General features: G+C 36.7%; 1 protein-coding gene across 2 annotated transcripts in view; it reads left to right on the forward strand.

Annotated features, from left to right (window-relative positions):
- Window positions 1-21,987, forward strand: part of GTF3C1 (general transcription factor IIIC subunit 1) — a 130,465-nt gene that overhangs the window by 56,857 nt on the left and 51,621 nt on the right. For both annotated transcript variants that reach the window (XM_074282772.1, XM_074282773.1), the window contains exons 7-15: window positions 925-1,092; window positions 7,612-7,727; window positions 8,812-9,112; window positions 12,148-12,362; window positions 15,798-15,940; window positions 16,280-16,433; window positions 19,154-19,257; window positions 20,103-20,287; window positions 21,235-21,474. In XM_074282772.1, the coding sequence (XP_074138873.1) occupies window positions 925-1,092; window positions 7,612-7,727; window positions 8,812-9,112; window positions 12,148-12,362; window positions 15,798-15,940; window positions 16,280-16,433; window positions 19,154-19,257; window positions 20,103-20,287; window positions 21,235-21,474 (1,626 nt within the window). The remainder of the gene's footprint in view (window positions 1-924; window positions 1,093-7,611; window positions 7,728-8,811; window positions 9,113-12,147; window positions 12,363-15,797; window positions 15,941-16,279; window positions 16,434-19,153; window positions 19,258-20,102; window positions 20,288-21,234; window positions 21,475-21,987) is intronic.

Consider the following 21,987-nt stretch of genomic DNA (forward strand, 5'->3'; position numbering starts at 1 on the left):
TAGAGCTCAATGGAACCTGAAAAATAATTTAGTGCAGCTATCTCACTTGAAGGAAATCAGGTAGCACATAGGTATATGGTGGGTAGCGTTCTAGACAGAGATACAGGAAGAGTTGGTCAGATCACTTTGTGTGTATGCATGTGTATGTGTGTGTGTTATTTCTTTATAGAAGTTTTTTTTTAATATTTCAATAGTATTTTCTTTTTTCTAATTAGATATGGAGATAGTTTTCAACATTTATTTTTGTAAGATTTTGAGTTCCAAATTTTTTTTCTCTCCCTCTCTTTTACCTCCCTGCTCATCATTTCTTATAGAATAATAATATTCCATTACATCTATATACCATAACTTATTCAGCCAGTCCCCAAATGAGGGGCATCCCTGAAAGGGATCTGTGCAGGTCTTCAAATTTTGTGCCATTTTGATCTTTATTTACTTCTAACAAAGTTGATGACATGACTCAATATATTAAATAAGCAAACATAATTCCATGTATTGAATCAAAGTCTGTTATATATATGCATTAACATTTTTCAGATATTTATAGATACTGTTAACAACTTCATTTAAAAGTTTTATTAATTCCTGCTAGCTTTTTCTCACTTTCTTATAAATCCCTTCATTAAAGAGTCTGTTCAATTTTTTTAAGTTAAAAAAAAAATCATATTTCAAAAGCTTGGGAAATACATATCTAGGCCAGTTCTCTTCTCTTACAGATTGGGAAACTGAGGCTCAGAAGTAGTGCCTTGCCAGAAGTCACATATCTTTAACAGAGACATGACTTTTACTTCATCAATACATAAAGGAAAATTATTTTGTATTCAATGTAAATAGATTTACAACATATTGAATTTTCAACTTTATGGTTACATATGTTTTGATATTTATTTTTCTTTATTGAAAGTTGTTTGCTTGCATTCCTAGGAACACATGTCATGGTCCGATGCCTCAAACTATTGAAAGAATTTAAACGGAAAGTAGAAGATGATCATGATCAAGATGATGATGATGATGATGAAGTGATTTCCAAGGTTATTCAGCCTGTGGACATTGTCTACGAGAGAGACATGCTAACACAGACTTATGAACTAAGTAGGTAGCATTTTGATGGTGTCTCCATCTAATATATTCTTTTGAAGTAGCTTAATTTTAAAGTGTTCTGTCCAGGTTTTTAAAATCAGGATTCTTAGTCATAGAAAAGATGTCTATTTTGATAGCTATAACCTAAATGCTTCTTCTGACCACACTGCTCTACTGTTGGGAGCCTCCAAAGGCTTTGTGGTTAAAAGAAGGTCACATAGCTGGGCTTGGGTTTTTCTGTGTACTTGATAAGGGGAGGAGGACTTTGAAACTTTTTTTTTTTTTTTTAATTTTTTCCTGAGGCTGGGGTTAAGTGACTTGCCCAGGGTCACACAGCTAGGAAGTATTAAGTGTCTGAGACCAGATTTGAACTCGGGGCCTCCTGAATTCAAGGCTGGTGCTCTATCCACTGCGCCACCTAGCTGCCCCTGACTTTGAAACTTTGTAATATTTCCTAAATATAAAAAAGGCAAATGAAAGCAAAAAGCAGATCTCATAAACTGCTATCCATCTGTGAAAAACTTTTCTAGAGTGAACAGCTATAGAGGATCAGTGAATAGTAAAGACAACTGATTTAATTTCTTTTACCAGCATTGATTTTCCTGGGGAAATATTATGTAGTACTGGCAAGCTGCTCTATTTACTTGCAAGGCTGTCTTAGAGTAAGAAAGGGTTTAGGATGAGCTCTTTTCCCCTTTACAGTTCACACAGCACTTTAAAGTTGCCTTTCTTATTTGTGGAATAAACCTTAAAACAATGCTGTCATTTATCAGTTTAAATAACATATTCTGTTATTTTTGTGTTTCAGTCCCCTTAGTTTATTTTATATTTTAAATTTTCTTTTTTATTATTATAAACTTGATGATTATCAACAAATATGAACATTTACATATTCAAAAGAAGAAGAAAGTAGAAAAGACTCAGCAATTTCCATTATGTACAGTTTGGGGCTTTTTTTGTATTTCAAGCTTAATATATAACAGTGTTGATAATTAATACATTGACTTGCTTATCTGAGTTTACTTTTAAACACCCTTTTTTCTCCTGTTAATTTTTAAAAATTATTTGTTGACTTTTAAATTTTTCTTCCTTTTTAGTATCTGTATTACTATTCCTCTCCAACCCCTGGCCAAAAAAAAAAAAAGTCCCCTCTTAAAATAGTCAAGCAGAAAAAAGAAAAATCCCACAGATCCACCCATTAGCCATATGTGAAAATATGTGTCTCATTCTGAGCCCCAGTCTGTTGCCTGTCAGCACAGAGGTGAGAAGTATTCGTCATTAGTACAATCCCCTGATTTTACAGAAAAGCATATTGAGCCCCAAGCAGTAAAGTAGATTGCCCATACACCTCATTAGTGACAGTAAGGACCAGCGTCTGATTTCAAGGGCAGTGACTTCTTCATTCTACTATACTGTCTTCTTTCTTTTTGTTTAATGGTCTTGGGATGTTCATTCTGAATTTTTCTGCCAAGCAAAAATGATATGAAGCCATGCAAAGGATTAACTGCTTCATTGTTAGACCCTTACACAGACATAGACATCTAACTCTACCTCCCACTCCTCTTCAAGTTTAATCAGTAATTCTATTTATATTACATCGATTCAGCAGCATTATGCTAGCTGCTCAGAGAGTAGAAAAGAAGTAGAAAATACTATCATCTTTGGAACTCATGAATTATTGGAAAGTTAAATGTATATTCATAAAAGAGAGAACTGTAGAGAATCTAATGGATATAAACAAACAGCACTACAAAAATTAGAACAGATGCCTCCATGATAGAGTGGAAACAGCACTTAACTCAGGGATAGGAAATATGGATTTGGATTTTGGTTTTCTTGAAATAGTCACAATCTATAAAATGAGAATGGTAATTTTTGACATATCTAGTATGTAGGATGTAAGTAAGGGCCTTTGCACACTAAAGAATTATATAAATAAGAATTGCTTTTGTTGGATTGCATTGAAAGCATTGAATCAAATTGATAGAAACAGTTGAATGTCAGCTTAGGGAATTTAGAATCTAACTATTTGGGATCTTAATCAGCAAGCATTTATTAAGCATCAAATAAGTACTTAATGGTATTTTTTTTAGGTGCTTAACCAAAGGAGGAACATGATAAAGTTGCATTTTAGAAAGATTCAGCTAGAGGCATTTGCAGGATGGATTGAAGAGAGGAACTATTAATGTCAAAGAGACTAATTAGATTATTGCAGTAAATAAAGCTCTACAGTAACTAAGGCATTGATTAGAAGTAGCAAAGGAGAAGGAACATGTCAAAGGAAAAACTAACAGAGCAAACAAAACTTGTTGACTTGTTAGAGATTTTGAACTATGACCAAAACAAATAAGTAAGGGACAGAGAGAAGGTAGAGAAAGAAGCCTTCGTTCAGTTATTTATTAAAACATCTGCTAGGAAGTGATCATTGTTCTGGAAGACTAGTCCTGAGTGAGTCTTTTTAGGTAACCTTTTGAGCTTGATTAGGTAATTGGTGACCAGCTATTTCAGTGACTGAGGTGAGAATGAAAACCAGCTGCAGTCATTTTTTTCATTCATTCATTCAATTAAGATTTGCTGAGTACCAACTAAGTGTAAGGTATGAGTATAGGAAGTTAAAGATATTTTGAGATATTGGAAGTCATGTGTGGAATTCACTCATTTGAAATATTTAGGTATAAAAGAAAAAGAAATAGAAAGTGGAATAGTGAGGTCAAATGAAGATTTGTTAAAATCTTAAAAAATAATGTTAAAATTAACAAATATTATTTTATTAAAATAGTAAAAATGTGAACATTAAAGAGAAATTCAAAGTGTTAAGAAGATTAGTATGGAAACAGGCCTGGATTTAGCTTTAAAAAGAAGGAATGAAGGGGGCTGTGAAATTGCATACTCATTCTATAATTACTACTTTGTTATGCATGAGAGCATCAATTTTCTTTGCTAATAATTAGATTTAATATGAAGTATATTAGTCCTACTCAGTTTGAGACAGTAAAGAGATAGGAGGCACAATTTGTATTTTTATATTGTCTATTTTGGTATTAGAATGGAGGAATTTTAGCTTAATTTCTAGGAAGGGGGAAAAATATAATCTCTTAGATTTTGGTATGAAAAATACTAATCCCAAATCTAATTAGTTCTGGGTTTGAACTTTCTCCTTGCCTCTTATGATCTCTGTGACCTTGGACAGATTGTGAACCTCTTTGGGCCTTAATTTCTTTATAAAATGAGAAAAATGAACAAGATTTCTATACTCCTTTCCCCAAAAATCTATGATGCTGATTCACCACAGGCACCTTTGTTGAGAAAAGCTACCCATAATAATAATAGCAGAAGTCCCCATCTCCTCCACAGCCCCTGAAAACTCAGGAAGAAAAAGTTCTAGACACTAAAATTGTTGGTACCATATAATGGTTTTTAACCTCAGAAACAAATAAGGTTTGTTACTTCAAGTGCCATTAAAAAAGATGTATTCCTGCTTACCTTGTCATTGTACTCTAAAGAATACTTGGGCCTTTACATCTGCATTGCAGCTGAAATCTCCTGCATGTGTAGTTTTCCAGTATTGAATGTGAGCTCCATGAGAGCAAAGACTGTCTTACTTTTCAGTCTTTATCCCTGAAGCTCAGCACAGTACTTTGCACATAGTAAGCCTTAATAAATGCTTTTTCATTCATTATGTAATATTTTACAGTTTGTAAGCCACTACACTTCTCATTTGATCTTTACTGTAAACCTGTGAGAAAGGTGCTTTTATCATCCCCATTTTACAGATAAGGAAACTGAGACTCAAAAAGGTTAAGCAATTTGCCCAGAGTTTTATAAAGCTAGTATGAGGCAGTATTCAAACTCAGTTCTTTTTTTTTTTTTTTTTAATTAAAGTCTTTTATTTACAAAACATATGCATGGGTAATTTTTCAACACTGACCCTTGCAAAACCTTTTGTTCCAAATTTTCCCCTCCTTCCTCCTACCCTCTCAGATGGCAGATAGTCTAATACTTGTTAAATAATATGTTAAGTGTAATATATGTATACGTAGTTATACAGTTATCATGCTGCACAAGAAAAATCATATCAAAAAGGAGAAAAAAAAACAAAATGCAAACAAACAACAACACAAAAAGTGAAAATGCTATGTTGTGGTCCTCACTCAGTTCCCATAGTCCTCTATTTGGGTATAGATGGCTCTCTTCATCACTGAACAATTTAAATCATCTCATTGTTGAAAAGAGCCGTGTCCTGATCAGAATTGATCGCCATATAATCTTGTTGCCATGTATAATGATCTCCTGGTCCTGCTCATTTCACTGAGCATCAGTTCGTGTAAGTCTCTCCAGGCCTTTCTGAAATCATCCTGTTGGTTGTTTCTTACAGAACAATAATATCCCATAACATTCATATACCACAACTTATTCAGCCATTCTCCAATTAATGGGCATCCATTCAATTTCCATTTTCTAGCCACCACAAAGAGAGCTGCCACAAGCATTTTTGCACATGTGGTCTCCTTCCCTCCTTTAAGATCTCTTTGGGATATAAGCCCAGTAGTAACACTGCTGGATCAAAGGGTATGCACAGTTTGATAACTTTTTGAGCATAGTTCTAAACTACTGTCTAGAATGGTTGGATCCATACACAGTTCCACCAACCATGTATCAGCATCCCATCAAACTCAGTTCTTCTTGACGCCAAGTCTAGAAGTTATCTTCTGTAGATCCTATCTATCTCTAATAGTAGCTTTAAATTTTACAAAATGCTCTTCCTGCATTTCATTTGACTTGATGCTCATAACTACCTTACGAAGGAGATGCTATCATTACCCTCATTTTACAGATGCAGAAACTGAAGATGCACAGCATAGTGAAGGAAGTTCTGGACTTGGAATCAGGAAAATTTATATGAACATGGCCATAGATATTTATTACTTGTATGACTGTAGGCAATTCAGAGCTGGTTTCCTCATCTATAAAATGGGAATGATAATATTTGTAGTAACTGTCTCCCAAGGTTATTGTGAAGTTCCAATGGAATATATATATAAAACATTCTGAAAACCTTAACACTCTGTGGAAATATCATTTATTACTATTATTGGGATAAACTAAATAAAAGTGTATGTTTTGGCATCTAGCAAATTAATATCAGAAATGAGACTAAAACTTCTAGTGTCATAGTTGGGGTTTATAAACCATATATCCTCCTATTAAAGGTAGTCAAAGACTACTTTCTGAAAGTGAGAAGTAAACTAATGGTACAGGAAGAAGAAAATGGGTCTTATTCTAATAGACCTCCAAAGAGAGGTCTTCTCCATTTTGTAGGACATGCACAATCCATAGTAAGCATGGAATATATGAATTCTGCTGTAAAATATACTTCTTTGCCTTCTTTCTTGATGACTCACTCTCAATGCAACAACATATATAATAGTAAAGGGTCATAATGCAACATGTCAACAATTACTGTACTTCTGAGTTCTGTGGTCTATTGTGAATATTTTTACACTCATTTTTATATTATGCTGTAATGTATTGATGCCTTCAGGGGCTATTACAGTGTATTGTGCATGTCATTACATCTTTCCATTTCAGAAGTGGAAGATGGGGAGAGTTAAAAATTAGATATTAATTAATGGAGGAAAAAATAATCATAGTTGATATATGTGTAGATGTATGTGAGGTTGTTTTTATGATTACAAGACTTTATGTAAATTTACTCTTTTGAACTTCAGTACAAATCTGTGAAGTAGTACTAACATTATCTTAGTTGACAGTAAAAATCATTTCATCATTGTATTTGTTTCTCTACTCTGTAATTAGAGAAGATACTTACTAAATGGTTTTTGATTGATTGATTGATCCCTTTTTATATCTTAAAAAAACTGAGATTTAAGGAGGTTAAATTACTTGCAGAGATATGTTAGTCACCAAGCATTTATAAAGTGCTTACTATGTGCCGGGAATTGTACTAAATACTGGGAATACAAGAAAAGCAAAAACAGGCACAACCCTCAAGAAGTGTATATTTTAACAAATAAATTGCAGAGGTAGGAAGCAAACTCAGGTCTTGTAACACCAGGTTTACTATCCTCTCCACTGTACCTCAGCCAATATGGCTGTTTTAGAAAGTAGCAGGTACCCTTTTCCCACCAACCTTAATACTTTGTCAGAAAAGTCCCTGTAAGAGATCATCAGAAAGACATCATACAGCTTTCACTTAAATGAAACAGCAGTTTATTTGGAAAATCTGCATTTGGATTTCTTAATATTCAATACAGCATTTTAACTCAAAGGAGATGGTAGCATCTCAGGGGTTTGATTGCATTAGGGGATTCTATTGCTTTAAAAAATATGTATGTTTTCAAAAAGAAAAATAGACTTACCCCTTGGTGACTTTTTCAGGTCAACACATATTGTCTTTGTAGTGTTAGTTTATCTTTGTCCCCCTTATTGTTAGCACACTGCTCTGGACTTAGTAGGCTCCAGAGTAAATTTTTCTTGAGTAAATTAATATTCTCTTCTTGTTCCAAATAGTTGAAAGCAGAGGCACCAAAGGAATTTCCCAAGCTGAGGTGCGGATGGCTATGAATGTGGGGAAATTGGAAGCAAGGATGTTGTGTCGTCTACTCGAGAGATACAAAGTGGTCAAGGTAACATTATGACATCACCTCACATTTAGTGATTTGGTTTGTCTCTAGATATAGTATAAATATGGAGATAAAAAAACACACTTGATTGGTCAGAAAATTAGTTAGGACCACCATGTTGAATGTGAGAAGAACACTAGACTTCTCTTCATAAAATCTTTGATTTTGAGCTTGAGTCCTGGTTCTGATAATTTCTCATTATATAATCAAAGGGAAATTACTTAACCTCTAAAGTAACCTGTTTTTCTCGTTTATAATATGAGGCTTTACACTTGCCCTACTTATTTCACAAGATTATTGGACAGAAAGCCCTCTAAAAAATTTAAAGTGCTATATATAAATGTAGGTTAGTATACTTGAGCATGATTAAGCCAACTTTGTGATTTAGGTTCTGATGACTGATTTGTGGATTGTTGAGATACTTTGTAGTTCTACCCTCTGGGTGTCAGCTTCTTTGTTAATTTACCTGCCTGTCAGTAATCTACTAAAACATGAAATAGAAAAAGAGATGAAACCCACATCCGTTTCTTTTGCTGAATACGCCAAGAAAAACAATTTGACTAGAGAAGAAATGGAAATTTGGGGATAAAATCAAGATTTTCCATTCTTTAAGATTCAGTTACTCAAGCTGTCCTGGTCTTCCATGATTAAGGAAAACCAAGAATCAATTGGGGGTTTTCACATTGCTGAATTTTGTTGTATTTCTGTTCTCATCCCTAACAGCACATTGGGGTGTGCTGCTTTTGCACGTAGAGAAAGTGCAGATTATTAAATGGTACCAATATATCATAAGACTTAGAGCTGGAAAGAAACTTTAAGAGTGTGTCTAGTCCATCGCCCCTATTTCACTGATGGAAAAACCCAATTCCAGGGAGAACAAATAATTTTGTTTAAAAGTAGACAGTCAGGATTTGAAACCATGTCTTCTGACTCCAGATATACTAATTTTTCATCTTCCACTGGGGGCAAAGTACTACTTTGGAGTAACTATCCTTCAGTCACCAGTCATTGTCTAACTTGCTGATACACACAATCTTATATTCACAATCATTTTCCTTGAATAATTAACCTATTCTGATCTCTTCAGGGTTTCATGGAAGATGAAGGTCGACAGCGGACAACAAAATATATTTCCCATGTTTTTGCAGAAGAAAGTGATTTAAGTCGGCAGTATGAGAGGGAAAAGGCACGAAGTGAGCACCTCACCATGGTTAACTTGGCTCCAGTGCCTGAAGAGTCTCTGGTACCTGAAGGAGAAGATACCTTCCACACTGAATCCGATAGCGAAGAAGAGAACACCAGCAGCAGCAAAAGAAGAGGAAGAGCATCCCATGGTGAAATGGGATCAGGATCAAAATTTAGTCCCAAGCATTCAACCCCAACAAAGTGTAAGCACAAGTCCCTAAAAGGGTAGCTAAGCAGGGTGTCTTGAGGAAATGCTGGCCATGAATTCCATTATTTATTTAGAAGGGAAGGGCCTACTACCTGCATCATATAAATACGTATATATATTGCGAGAGACTTTATGTGGCCCTCTCATATAAGCAGAAGTGCCTTGATCAGAGTGAAGTGACCAGGAAACTGGAGAACCTGTTCTCAAACCTTGTTCCTCTCACTTAAAATCTAGCACTTTCTACTCTAACACATGGCTTTCTAACTTGGAATCTTAATTCTCACAATAATAATAATAATAATAATAATAATATCTAATATTTCTATAGTGCTTCTTATGTGCGAAGTACTATGCTAAGTGCTTTATAATTGTTATCTCATTTGATCCTCACAACAATCCTGACATGTAGGTTGTAAATGCTATCATTATCCCCATTTTACATATGAGAAAGCTGAGACAAATAGAGGTGAAGTCATTTGCTCGGAGTCACACAACCACAGGTAGTGTCTGATGCTAGATTTGAACACAGCTTTTGCTGATTCCAGTGCTGATGCTTCAAGCTGTCCCATTTCATGAGCAGGATAGCTAATAAATTTTCTGTATTTCTGGTAGTTATTCTTTTTTTTTTTTTTTTTATAACACTACAATTTTCTGTTGCACCAATGCACCATATTTTATTCAGCCATTCTCCAATAGTTGACATATAGGCTGCTTCTGATACTTAGCTATTAAAAATAGAATAGCACAAATATCTCTATGAATTTGCTTTTTTGTTACACACAAAATGGGGGTGATGGTATTTGTGCTAACTCACAAAATTGTTATAAAAGTCAAATGCTAATAGGTAAAAGCATTTCAATGACTAAAGCATTTTATAAATTTAAGCTGCTCTGAGAGGCAGAGGGAATGGAGGTATGCTTTTTTTTTTTGTCCAGGAAGCCAAAATTCATATCCTGACTCCAGGATAGTGGAGTCCTTTCAGTGACCCCTTTCAGTACCCCACACTTCCTTGAAGACCACAGATTACAAGAGACCTGCCTGAATTCATTATGGAGGGGATTTCCATACCTAGAAACATAAACCTGGTCTTTGAAAGAAGCTTAGCACAATTATAGTCATTATTGCATAATAAATTCTCATCCTCAATCACCATCATCATCATCATCATTAGAGCAACATCATAAGACAAAAGAACCTTGCACAAGTCAACCAGTCCATCCCTTTGCCTCCAAGATATGCTTTTTAGCCCAGACATTTGCTGCTAGGATTTAAGCTAAAAATGTCATAGGAAGGGAAAGTAGAACTTAGCCACACAAAAATGTTCACAACTATTTTATTTAGAGGTTGAGCATTTATTAAGCATCTGTTATGTCTCTGACACTGTACTAAATACAAAGGACATAAAGAAAAGCACAAACAGTCCTTGTCTTCAAGGAGCTTGAAGGGGAGGTAACATGCAGACAATTATGTGCAAAATGGAGATAATCTCAAGGAAGATGCACCAGCATTGAGAGGAGACAGTAAAGACTTTATGAAAAAGGTAGAATTTTATCTGAAACTTAAGGAAGTCCAACAATATAGGAAGATGAAGATGAAAAGGGATAGGACAACATATGAAATAAATATGACAAAAAAAAAAAAAAAGGCAGCAAAATCTTACATAAAAGCTTCAACCTTTAACAAAGTAGAAAGAACCAAGTCAAAAACAAACACAAACAAGCATTTGTTCTGTGTTCCCTTTCAGGTGCATCTACAGTTCTTATGCCTTTGACCTTGCCTTCCTTTTCTTTTCCTTCACATATCTGTCTCTCCTGATCTTACTCCATATCACCGTGTATTTGTCTTTCTCAATTTCCTGCATACCTGGTATTCATCCCTTTTTTAATGGCACTATAGTTTTCTATTGTTCCAATACACATTTTATTTATCTATCCACCAAATTCTAAACACAAAGGCTGCTTCCAATCGTTAAAGATTTTTGTAAATTAAGTTCCTTTTTTTTTTTTTTTTTTTTTATTTTAAAGTTAAAATCCTAGCAATGGAATGTGTAGACTGAAACACATTATAGGTCCTCTGACTCTTATTTCACATTATCTTACTGCTCTCTGAAATATTTATTCTGGTCTTTGTATAATTTTTAAATATTATAAGGGAATGGTATTCTACAACTTTCATTCCAGTTTTAAAAGCCATGAGGTATTCTTCCAGATGAAAATTTTTTGTTATAATTTTTTCTAGTTCTATAAAATAATTTTGGTAGTTTGATTAGTATGGCATTAAATAATAAATTAATTTAGATAGAATTGTCATTTTTCTTTTGTTAGCTTGACCTACCCATGAACAATTGATATTTTTTAGTTGTTTAGATTTGACTTTAGTTATATGAAAAGTGTTTTATGATTGCACTCAGATGGTTCTTTAGTTTGTCGTGGCAAGTAGATGCCCAAATATTTTATATTGTTTACAGTTATTTTAAATGAAATTTCTCTTTTTAATCTCTATTTGCTGACCTTTGTTGGTAGCTTATAGAAAGACTGATAGTTTTATGTCAGTTTATTTTACATTCTGTAATTCAGCTAAAGTTGTTCATTATTTCAAATAGTTTTTTAGTTGATTTTCTAGGATTCTTTTCTGTACACCATCAATATCATCTGCAAAGAGTGATAGTTTTGTTTTTTCAGTGCCTAGTCTAATTCCTTCAGACTTCCCCTCCAGCTCTTAGTCTCCCAACTATGGGTCTTTCCACTAGCTGTCTCTTGTGTTAGGAATGGTCATCCTCCTGACTTCCCGGCTGCCTTCAAGTTTCAGCCAAATCCCATTCTTTACAGAAAGTCTTTTTAAACTTTTCTTTATCGTAGTTTCTTCTCTTTGTGGATTATCTCCCTTTTATTTGGTACATAGCTTTTTTGTCCATGGCTGTGTATGTGTTGTTTCTTTGTCACTTCAGTGCATAGTCCCTGGCATGTTTTAGTCACTATTGTTTACTGACTAACTTAGATAGCCGCTCTTGGCCTTTTTTCTTTTTTGTAGCTGGATGGAGGTTCCTAAACCAGCATTCAACAAAGAAGAAGTCATCATCTTCCTTAGGAACCACTGATGAGATGGATGAAGCCTCAGGAGCCTTTGTTGACAACATTCTAGAAAGCTCCAAAGGCTCTGAGGCTAATGTGTCATTTGGTACCCACTCCACTGACGAAGATGGTGACGTGGCAGTGATTGAAGAGGTCAAACTTGAAAACCCGAAGGTGAGGTCTGACTTAGTGCCTCTGGTTTATTGGGCCTTCGACATACGTGATACATAATCTTCTTTCACAAATAAGCCTTGTATCGTGGTGTTAAAGTTCATGGAAGAAAGGTGGTGAAAAAGATGTTCCCCTTTTCATCCACCTGTGTTTATATTTGTCCCTTAGTACATTTCACCTACTTGGATGAGGTTATAAAATTGTAAATATGGAATAGCATCTTATACCTGGATCTTGCCTTTTTCCTGAAGATTTTCTCAACTCCTTACATCTGTGCTCCTTTTGTGTCCAGTTTGAAATCTCCATAAGGGCAGAGACTGAATATTGTTTTCTTTCTCTTATCTTTAGCCCCTGACACAATGCTTTGTACATACATAATAGGTGCTTAACCAGTACTTGTTGCTGTGGATTGTTGGGTTGCCTTTGGGTACAGACTCCCCTATCAGCTGGTTTGTTGGTTGTGGGATTTACCAGCTTTTTCCTCCTAAAGAATTTTTTCACAAGTTAGAGCACAGTATCTGCTTAGATAAATCTAATAGATATAGAGCTAGAAGGTCTCTGAGAGGCTTCTCATTTTTGAGATGAGGAAACTGAGATGTAGAGTTTCAGTGGCTTGCCTCTCTGTGCTCAAATGTCTAGTGAATATGAGAGGTGTGATTTGACCCATATCTTCCTGATGTCAAGTCCTGTGCTCTGTCTGCCACATCACCTCTTCTGCTGTGTTTGGGACACAGGAGATACAGAATATAGATGAAACAGTTGTATCTTTATGGAGAAGGCGATTGAGACGTAAGAAAACGCTTACCTCTAACGCACAATATTGCATGAGAAGTTCACTAGAGACTTACCAAAAAAGTGTTATGTGAAGTCAGAAGGCAAATGTTATCCCTGCTCAGAGGAATCAGGGAAACCTTCCACATTTATGAAGAGGTGGAATTTGATTTGGTCTTTATATTTAAGGATTCAACAAGAGAGACTTGAAGGGAATATGAAGCCTAGGAAATAGTATGGTTGAAGTCATGCATGGAGATGTGAGGGCCCAGGTAATGTTGGAGTAATAGAGGGTAGTCCGTGCGTGCTGTAGAGTATTGCTAATAGAGTGTGCTATTAAGTAATAACAGAATAGAACTGAAAAGGGGAAGTGATGCCAAATTGTGGCAACTTCTGAATCCTGGGGAGGGGCTGGAGGGAAGGTTGAAGTAAGGAGTCACTCAAGAAATTTTTTCTGCAAAGGCATAACATAAGTGCATCTGTGTATTTTAAGAAAGATTATGCCCATAGAAAACTTCCATAAGTGAGTCAGCTGGGAGTCAGCCAGCGTTTATTAAGCATCTTCTATGTACCGGGCACTTTGCTGAGTGCTAGAGAACCTGCCATCAGGGAGCTTACTGTGTAATTCTACAATATTTACTTAAATAACGTTTCCCTGATATTTGTGCTTTAATGTGAGGCAAAGAACTATGTAAACATCTTGTACTTTCCATAACTTCATTGCTCTTTGATCTCCCTGCTTCAGTGTGCTAAAGGGCTGTGATTCACCGAGATTTAAAGAACAACGGGTAACTAATAACCAAGCTAAGATGAAACCCGATTGCCTAATGCAGACACTTCTGCCTTTCTTCAGGCTCTGAAAAATAACTTTTGACTTTCTCTGCTTTAAGTGGAAAAATTCCCCAAATGAGGAATTATAATGGAAATGTTATGAGCTGCACTGTTGTGTGGGGCCAGGCATGTTTGTTTTGAGACAGTGTGGTACAGTGTGTGGTGAGTGAAAGGCCCTGGCGCGCTGTCCGGACTAGAGGGGCAAGCAGGAAGCCCCACGCTACCGGGGGGCGGCGAGCCCGGGGCCAGCTGCAAAGACACAAAATCAGAATTTTCCTGCAAGAAGCTCCGTTCCACTTGAGAAACACATTACAGACGGGGAAAGTGGAGGCACAGTATGGAGGTGAAGGACCCGGGTTCACGTCTCACCGGGCTCTACTTAATCGTTCTGTGACTTTAGTCAAGTCGCTCAGCATTTTTGATCCCATTTTCCTTAACTGTTAAGGGACAGGTTTAAATTAGACTTCTGAGGTCTTTTGCAACTTCTATCTTTTAAACCAGGATAAAAGTATAAGGAGATAAAGAAGAAGAAAGTGAGAAAAGGAGCAGCTTGACTTAAACCAATCCGCCAAGCATTTACGAAGCGTCTGTTATGTACAAGCTAGGGCAGCATGGTATAGTGGCTAGTGCTGTCCCCAGAGAGTCAGGGAGGCCGGGGCTAATTTCTCACTGTCGATATGTCCTGGTGGGGTGACCCTGGAAAGGTCGCTTAACCTCGAAATGTCCCTGGCGACTCTTTCAACACTGTCAGTTTCAGGGAAAGTGCTTCTCTGCCTTCCCAGAAGGAGTGCCCGGTAAGGCAGAGGGGAAGTCACCCTCTCCTGAGGAGCCTCCGTCCTGCTGTCAGCGGGGGCCTGGAGGGGCGTGGCCAGAAAGGAAGGCTGAAGCCCTGTGGGCCTTTAAGTGACAACTACAAGTTTGTGTTTTGTTCTAGAAGCAGTGATCGCAAGGACTTTCTGATCCAAGGGAGTGAGATAAGTAGACGTGTGCTACCTCAGAAGTATCCCTCTGACCACAGTGCGGGAGACTTGGGGCGAGGAGACCAAATAGGCGCTGTTTCATTAGGTCAAGTTAGAAGCAAGGGGGCCGAGAATAGAGTGTTTTTGATGTGAATGGAAAGGACACCGACGTGAGAAATGTGGAGGCAGTCAGCATGATTTTAGCCATTCATTGGCTACAGGGAGTAGAGCAAGGAACAGGGAGGAGTCAATGTTGGCTTCAAATTTGTGGTGCCCTTGACAAAAATAGGGAGATTAGGGAAACTGTAGCTGCATGTTTCTATTTTAGGCAATAATTGGTAGTTGTTCTTCAGTCCTTCGCCTACCTTAGTAAGAACGCAGCACATCTGACTTTATACAGAGTGTTCACTAATGGAAGAACCGAATTTAAATGAAGGCATAGAAGATTCTGGCCAGTAACAGTAAGTCAGGTTTCTGAAATGCCTTAAGGTTTACAGACTGCTCTCCTCATAACGACTTTGCAGGAACAGTCTAGGATATCATGATCACAGGCTACTAAGGGTTAGACGCAGGGTTTGGGCCCAGCCTCCTGACTCGAGGCCCAGCACGTTGCCTCTCGCTGGCGGGGAGGGGGTCAGGGAGGAAGGAAGAATTAGACACGGGAGGAGAAAGATTCCCAGTAGTCGTGACTGCTTTCCGTTATGAGCCTCGTGTTCTTGAAGCCCTTCAGGTGCCTCTGCTGGCAGAATCTTAGCAATGGAAAACATTTAACCATGGACAAAAATAATCCAAAGGGATAAATGCTCCAGTAAATGGTTTATTCCAGTTCCGAGCTTTTCTGAATGTTAACCTAGTTTTACATTTGATGTTGTCTTAGGAAAATAGCTCTGTCCAGAAAAAAGGGAAGAACACCAAGGCGACAGCCCAGGAGAAACCTCATGAAACATACCGGGTTCTCAAACGGCGAAACTTGATCATAGAGGCTGTGGGCAATCTCCGATTAATCGAGAGCCTGTTCACGTAAGAGCATCTGCTTTTGTTGTAGTAGAGTAGTAATGGACTATCATAACACCTCAGAATTATTCAGAGCCACTTGAATGTTGACATTAATTCTCCCCTTCATCCACATAGCATCCCCAAATAAAAGAGATGCAGAGTAAGGCTGACCTTATTTGTCTGAGACAAGCCAGACTGCTCTCTATTACCCCAAACACAGTCCTTCCCAGCCCCCCAAAAAAGTGACTAGGTTGCAGTTTAAAAGCTGAGCCTGAGTCTGTCTTAGTTTCTTTTGGCCACTCACGTAAGTCGTGAGATACATTGAAAATAACAGACTGAAAATTCTTTTTTGTGATCATCCAGGCTTCAGAAGATGATCATGGACCAGGAAAAACAAGAAGGAGTATCCACTAAATGTTGTAAGAAGTCCATCATCCGCTTAGTTCGAAAGCTATCTGAGGAAGGACTTTTGCGGTTATATAGAACCACAGTTATCCAAGATGGCATTAAAAAGAAGGTAATCTTAAAGACCCTCTTACCCTCACAGAATAAAAAGATCCTCCCTCTTTCCTCTTCGGTTCTCTTCTCTCCCTCTTGTCCTCTCTCATCTCATCTCCCCTCTACTCTTTTCCCCTTTCTTTTTCTTATTCTGTTTCACCTCCCCTTCCTTTCCTATGCCATATTCCAGCTTTCTTTATTACTTTTTTATTGTTTCCCACACTCCTTTTCATTTCTTCTGTCCTCTTCCTTCCCACTGCCATATTTAAACTCTTTCTGCAAGACTATCATAGAAATTGTTCCCTTTTTAAAGAGGAAACCAAACAAGGCATGGGTAAGTGATTTGCTTATATCCTAAAGTGGTGCACAAAGGAGACTAGTAAAAACAAACATTCCTTACAGGTGTGCAATGCTTTGTGGTTTACAAAGTGCATAACAGCTGATGTTTATAGGGTACTGGATGATTTAGAGTAATTTTCGTGATCTCCTTTGAGTTTACATTATCCCTGTAGTAAGAAGTAACATTATTTTACAGGTGAAGAAAACAGATCAGTTGAGTGAAGTGACTTACCCCATGTCCTGTAGGTCCTAAGTAGCAAGAACAAAAAACAAATATAGATTTTCTGTATTTTTTCTCCTATGCCAAGCTGTTTCTTTGGTAACTAAATAAACTCTTTGTTAGCCCTGAGGGGACGAAGAAAAGAGATGCTTATTGCAGCTCAGCAGGGCATTTCTTGGAAAAATTAAATAACATTTAGAGGGTAGAATTTTAGACTGAACATTAAAAAAAAAAAAATTCAGGGAGGTCTGCAAGAAGTTGTCCAAAAGAAAATAATGGAAGCAGCTCAATTGGATATAGTACTGGGATTTTTCAGTAAGGAATAATACATCTTTTTTGCTTTTGTAGCTCATCTGTTTGAAAAAAATTTAAAGTTATGGTAGTAACTATAATTTAGCCTTTTTGCACATATTATAAGTCATACATATTTTGGGGTATAAGTATATAAGTAGTGTCAACACTGCACCAAGACCAAAGAAAATGGCACTGAAGGGACAGTTGTTTTGAATCTCCTGATTTTCAATTTCTTTCTTACCATAATTTTGGCATCACTTTTTCTTTTAAAGCAGACGAGACAATTCTGTGTGCTTACAAGATCAGTTCTTTGTGATGGTAGTAATATGATAGCTGGAAAAAATGTTTTATGTCCGTTCTTTTGCTTGAGCCCCAAGAGTGATTTGAGATAAAGTGTAGTGTTCCTGTCGTTCTGCTACAGAAGGGAAGACAAGGATGTGAAATGACTTACCCAAGATCACCCACACATGTAAGTGCCAGAGCTAGGAACTGAATCCAGTTCTTCTAATACCAAGAGTTACTAACCTTGAGAAAGATTTCCACTCAAGAAGTCTTGTGGCTCTCTAAACCCAAACAGGAAGGATTAGAGTAGAATATAGCTTTCTTTTGAGTACACCAACAAAATTCAGCACTAATGTGCCATCGTGGCACAGAGGGGTTCCTGGATTCTCTTAAGGCCTTGGCAGGAGATCCCAGGTTCTGGAAGCTTCAGGCAAACTCTAAATGTAAGACTGGATACCTGTATTCCAACGGCCATAATAACTCATAAAGGTGGTATGAGCCACAATATGCCAAGAATCCACACTGATAAAATGATAGCATTAAAGTAAGACCTGTGGAAGTAAGACCTCAAGATCATTTCATTGGCAACAGTACTTTTATTTCCATTCCATTTTTTGCATAGATAAAATATATATAGCAAATATCTCCACAGAGCAATTGAAGTCTGAGGTGACCATGTTTTATAAATAATGAATTTAAGTTTCTCCAAATCATAAAGCAGGTCACTCAAGTTTAGTGCCATACTCATTAGCTGATTAGTAATTACAAATATAATTAAATTTTAAGTGGAATTAAATAAATTAAAAGTACAACAAATAGTCATATATCATGCATCCATCAAAAATGAAAATAGGCGTAGGAGGAGAGAGTATGAATACAGTGTAGATTTAAAAAAAAAAACAACAAAAAACCAGCATAGATCAAGGAAGCCATTCCTCTCGCTTACTAATGAAAGTAAATGTAATTAGTCTTTAATATATCTTCATGATAGTTTTAGACATCATTTCAGAAATTTTTATTCCAGGCTGGAAAAGTACAATCCATTTATTATCCTGGGAAAACTGAATAGGATTAAAATGCACATAACTCTGCACTGTTATAAACTTGATGCTTTTGTTCCTATACATGTTTTAAATTCTTCTAGCAGAATAATCACTTGTCTTAAAACAAATGTAAAGCTTTCATGATTTTTTAAATTTTCTGGTTAGGGTAACTATAAACTGAAATTATGTTAAAATAGTTGGCATCTTGATATATTTATCTTTTTTTATTAATTTTATAATTATAAATTTTTTTTGAAGTACATATGCATGGGTACTTTTTTTTTTTTACAACATTATCCCTTGTATTCACTTTTCCAAATTTTCCCCTCCCTCTTGATACATTTATCTTAAAGAGCTATCTTTGCAAATAAATCTTGAGTATTATTTAAAAATACAACATTGTACTTAGTTAATAAGCAAAAATTGGAGAGTAAGTTATATTTTCCTCCTCCTCTTTCTCCTGTGTCTGCCTTTTTCTCTACTTTCTCTTCTTTTTTTCCTCTTCTTCCCTTCTCTGCCTTCCTCTCACCTGTTTTTGGATACTGTGATTGTTTTCCATAGGTGGAGTTTGTGGTCCACCCTTCTGTGAACACAAATGACCCTCTTATGAAAAGTGCCATTGAACAGGTTCGTTTCCGGATCTCCAATTCAAGCACAGCAAACAGGCAAGTTGGGGACACCAACAAAGTGCTTTTAATGATGTTTTCTTTTTTTCCCCTCCCTAGGCAACACTGGGACTTTGTCTATTTATATTGTTATGCAATATTTATTAAGTACTTACTGTGTACAATACATCTGATGATAGGCCCTGAAAAGGTGCAATGTTTATATAAGAAAAGCTCTCTGCCTTCTTGAAGCTTACTGTCTAATAAAGAAAGAAAGCATCAAAGCAAAGTTTGATTCGGACTTTATAAGACCAGATCAGTGCATTAACTTGTCATTTTTGGTTTTGAGTTTTGCTTTGATGCCCTGGTTCTAGCACTGATCAGTTTCCAAGATTCTGTAGAAAATGGAACCCTTGGGGGGGGGGGGGAAGGTGTTATTAGGGAGTAAGAATGCCTTTCTTAATCTTTTAGCTACAAATATTTTGTTATAGGAAGCTGACTCACTTTCACATAAACATATAGTTTACAACTTTTTACGTTATGAGCAGAACTGTTCAGTTTATGTTTCATACTTGATTTTCTTCAAAAGCCAGAAGACATCAATCCTTGAATAAGCATCTATGTTTGCCTCAAGCAAGGGTTCTTCACCTTCTTTGGGTCACTCTGGGGAAGCTTGTGAACATTTTCTCAGAATCTTGTTTGTAAATGCATAAAATAGAAATACCTTACATTATAAAGGGAACTAATTATGTTGAAATACAGTTAGCAGATTTTAAAAGTTCAGAGAGCACTAGCCTAGAGAACATGTAAGTTTCCTTCTCTGGTATGAGGGGTTTCTTTCAAGATCTTGTCTTTTTTAGGAGCTTTGACATTCTCAACGTTTTGTGTCTTTGCTCTGACTTCAGGGTTAAACCACCCCCGACCCCAGCTCCCCAGGAAGAGTTAGAGGAAGAGAATCAAGGAAAAGAGGAAGTTGGTGGATCAGGAGAATCTCACACAGCAACTTCTAAATCTGAGAGCACTGGGCGAATGAAAAAAACTGATGAGAAAATGGGCATAACACAGCTCAAAAATTATAACCCTGTTGTAGGTAAAAATGTCTTCAGTTCACCATTTGGGGCTTATTTCTTGATCATTTTGATACATCACTCATTATTCATCTGAGCAGTGAATTGAACGTCTAGGCCCAACCCTGAGATTTACTAGCTCCCGTGACCCTTGGACACTTGGCTCTTAGAACTTATTTTTCTTCACTGGCCCAGGATAGTAAGTGCCGCTTCAAAGGGCAGCTGGATGAGGCGATTGATTTGAAAACTTTGAAATATTAAACAAATCTAAATGAGGATCATTATTCTTACTTTCACTTACTAAGAACCCTTAACAAATGACTTTTTTATTTCAAGGGCCCATCTCATTAGCATATTCAGCTCAGCAAGGGAGGGAGAAGTGCATGGAGGCGTGTGTGCCTGTGTGCACTCCAGCCAAAGAAGGGATGCCTCGGCATTCTTCTGGAAGGTGGTAGCAGTCCTGCTTTCAGGGACTGAAGTGAAATGACTTCAGTATTAATCTTGTCTCTTTCTGACCTCCTGACTGTGCCCACTACTTGCTCAAATGTCATCTACTCTTGGTGTACATGAAAGAAAAGCTGGCTTTGATAAGAAAATAAATATTATAAAATAATGCAAATTATCAGGTTTCAGTGCCAGTGACAATTTCAAGGCTTTGCATAATCTTCGTGAACTGCATCTGGCTTGCATATTGCATTATTTGCAATATCATAGCGGGAAAGAGTTACAAATAATTAATATTATACACAGGCAGAAAGAACAGTGAGCTAGGAGTCAAGAGATTGAGATTACCATCCTATTTCTGCCTCTTAGGAGCTGTGTAACCTTAGGTACATAAATCCCAACCCAGCACCTCCCAGGACTCTGTCTCCATATGAGATTAAAGTCTTCAATTAGATGATCTTTAAAATCCTTTCCAGGCTAGATCTAGATTTAGGAGGAATTGAGTTGTATTCTTTTTATTTCCCAGTTCCAGGACTTGGACGTTCCTTGGGATTTCTCCCTAAAATGCCTCGATTACGGATGGTCCATATGTTTCTGTGGTATTTGATTTATGGACATCCTTTAAATGAGATATTTGAGAGGGATGGTCAAGATGGTGAAAAAAAAATCAGCAGTCAAGAGACTAGCACTGACCACAACAGAGTATGTATCCAGGTCCCTGGAGGAGGAGATTCAGAGGCTGAAGTGGAACTAGCTACTGAAACAGGTGAGACCCTGCCTGATTTCAATTATCTTAATAAGGATTCTTAAAGCCAGCAACATGTTTGTTTCGATTTTAATACTTATTTGACTTTAGTCAAAATCTATCCAAGAATTATTTGGGTACTTGATAAATCAGTGATGATTTAATGCCTTATTATTATTTTTAATAATTATAAATTTTTTGACAGTATATATGCATGAGTAATTTTTTATAACGTTATCCCTTGTATTCATTTTTCCAGGTTTTCCCCTCTCTCCCTTTACTCCCTCCCCTTGATGACAGGCAATCCCATACATTTTACATGTGTTACAGTATAACCTAGTATAACCTAGATACAATATATGTGTGTAAATACCATTTTCTTGTTGCACGTTAAGTATTAGATTCCTAAGGTATAAGTAACCTGGGTAGACAGACAGTAGTGCTAACAATTTACATTCGCCTCCCAGTGTTCCTTCTCTGGGTGTAGTTATTTCTGTCCATCATTGATCAACTGGAAGTGAGTTGGATTTTCTT

This window comes from Sminthopsis crassicaudata, chromosome 1 (assembly GCF_048593235.1).
Source record: "Sminthopsis crassicaudata isolate SCR6 chromosome 1, ASM4859323v1, whole genome shotgun sequence".
NCBI lineage: Eukaryota > Metazoa > Chordata > Mammalia > Dasyuromorphia > Dasyuridae > Sminthopsis > Sminthopsis crassicaudata.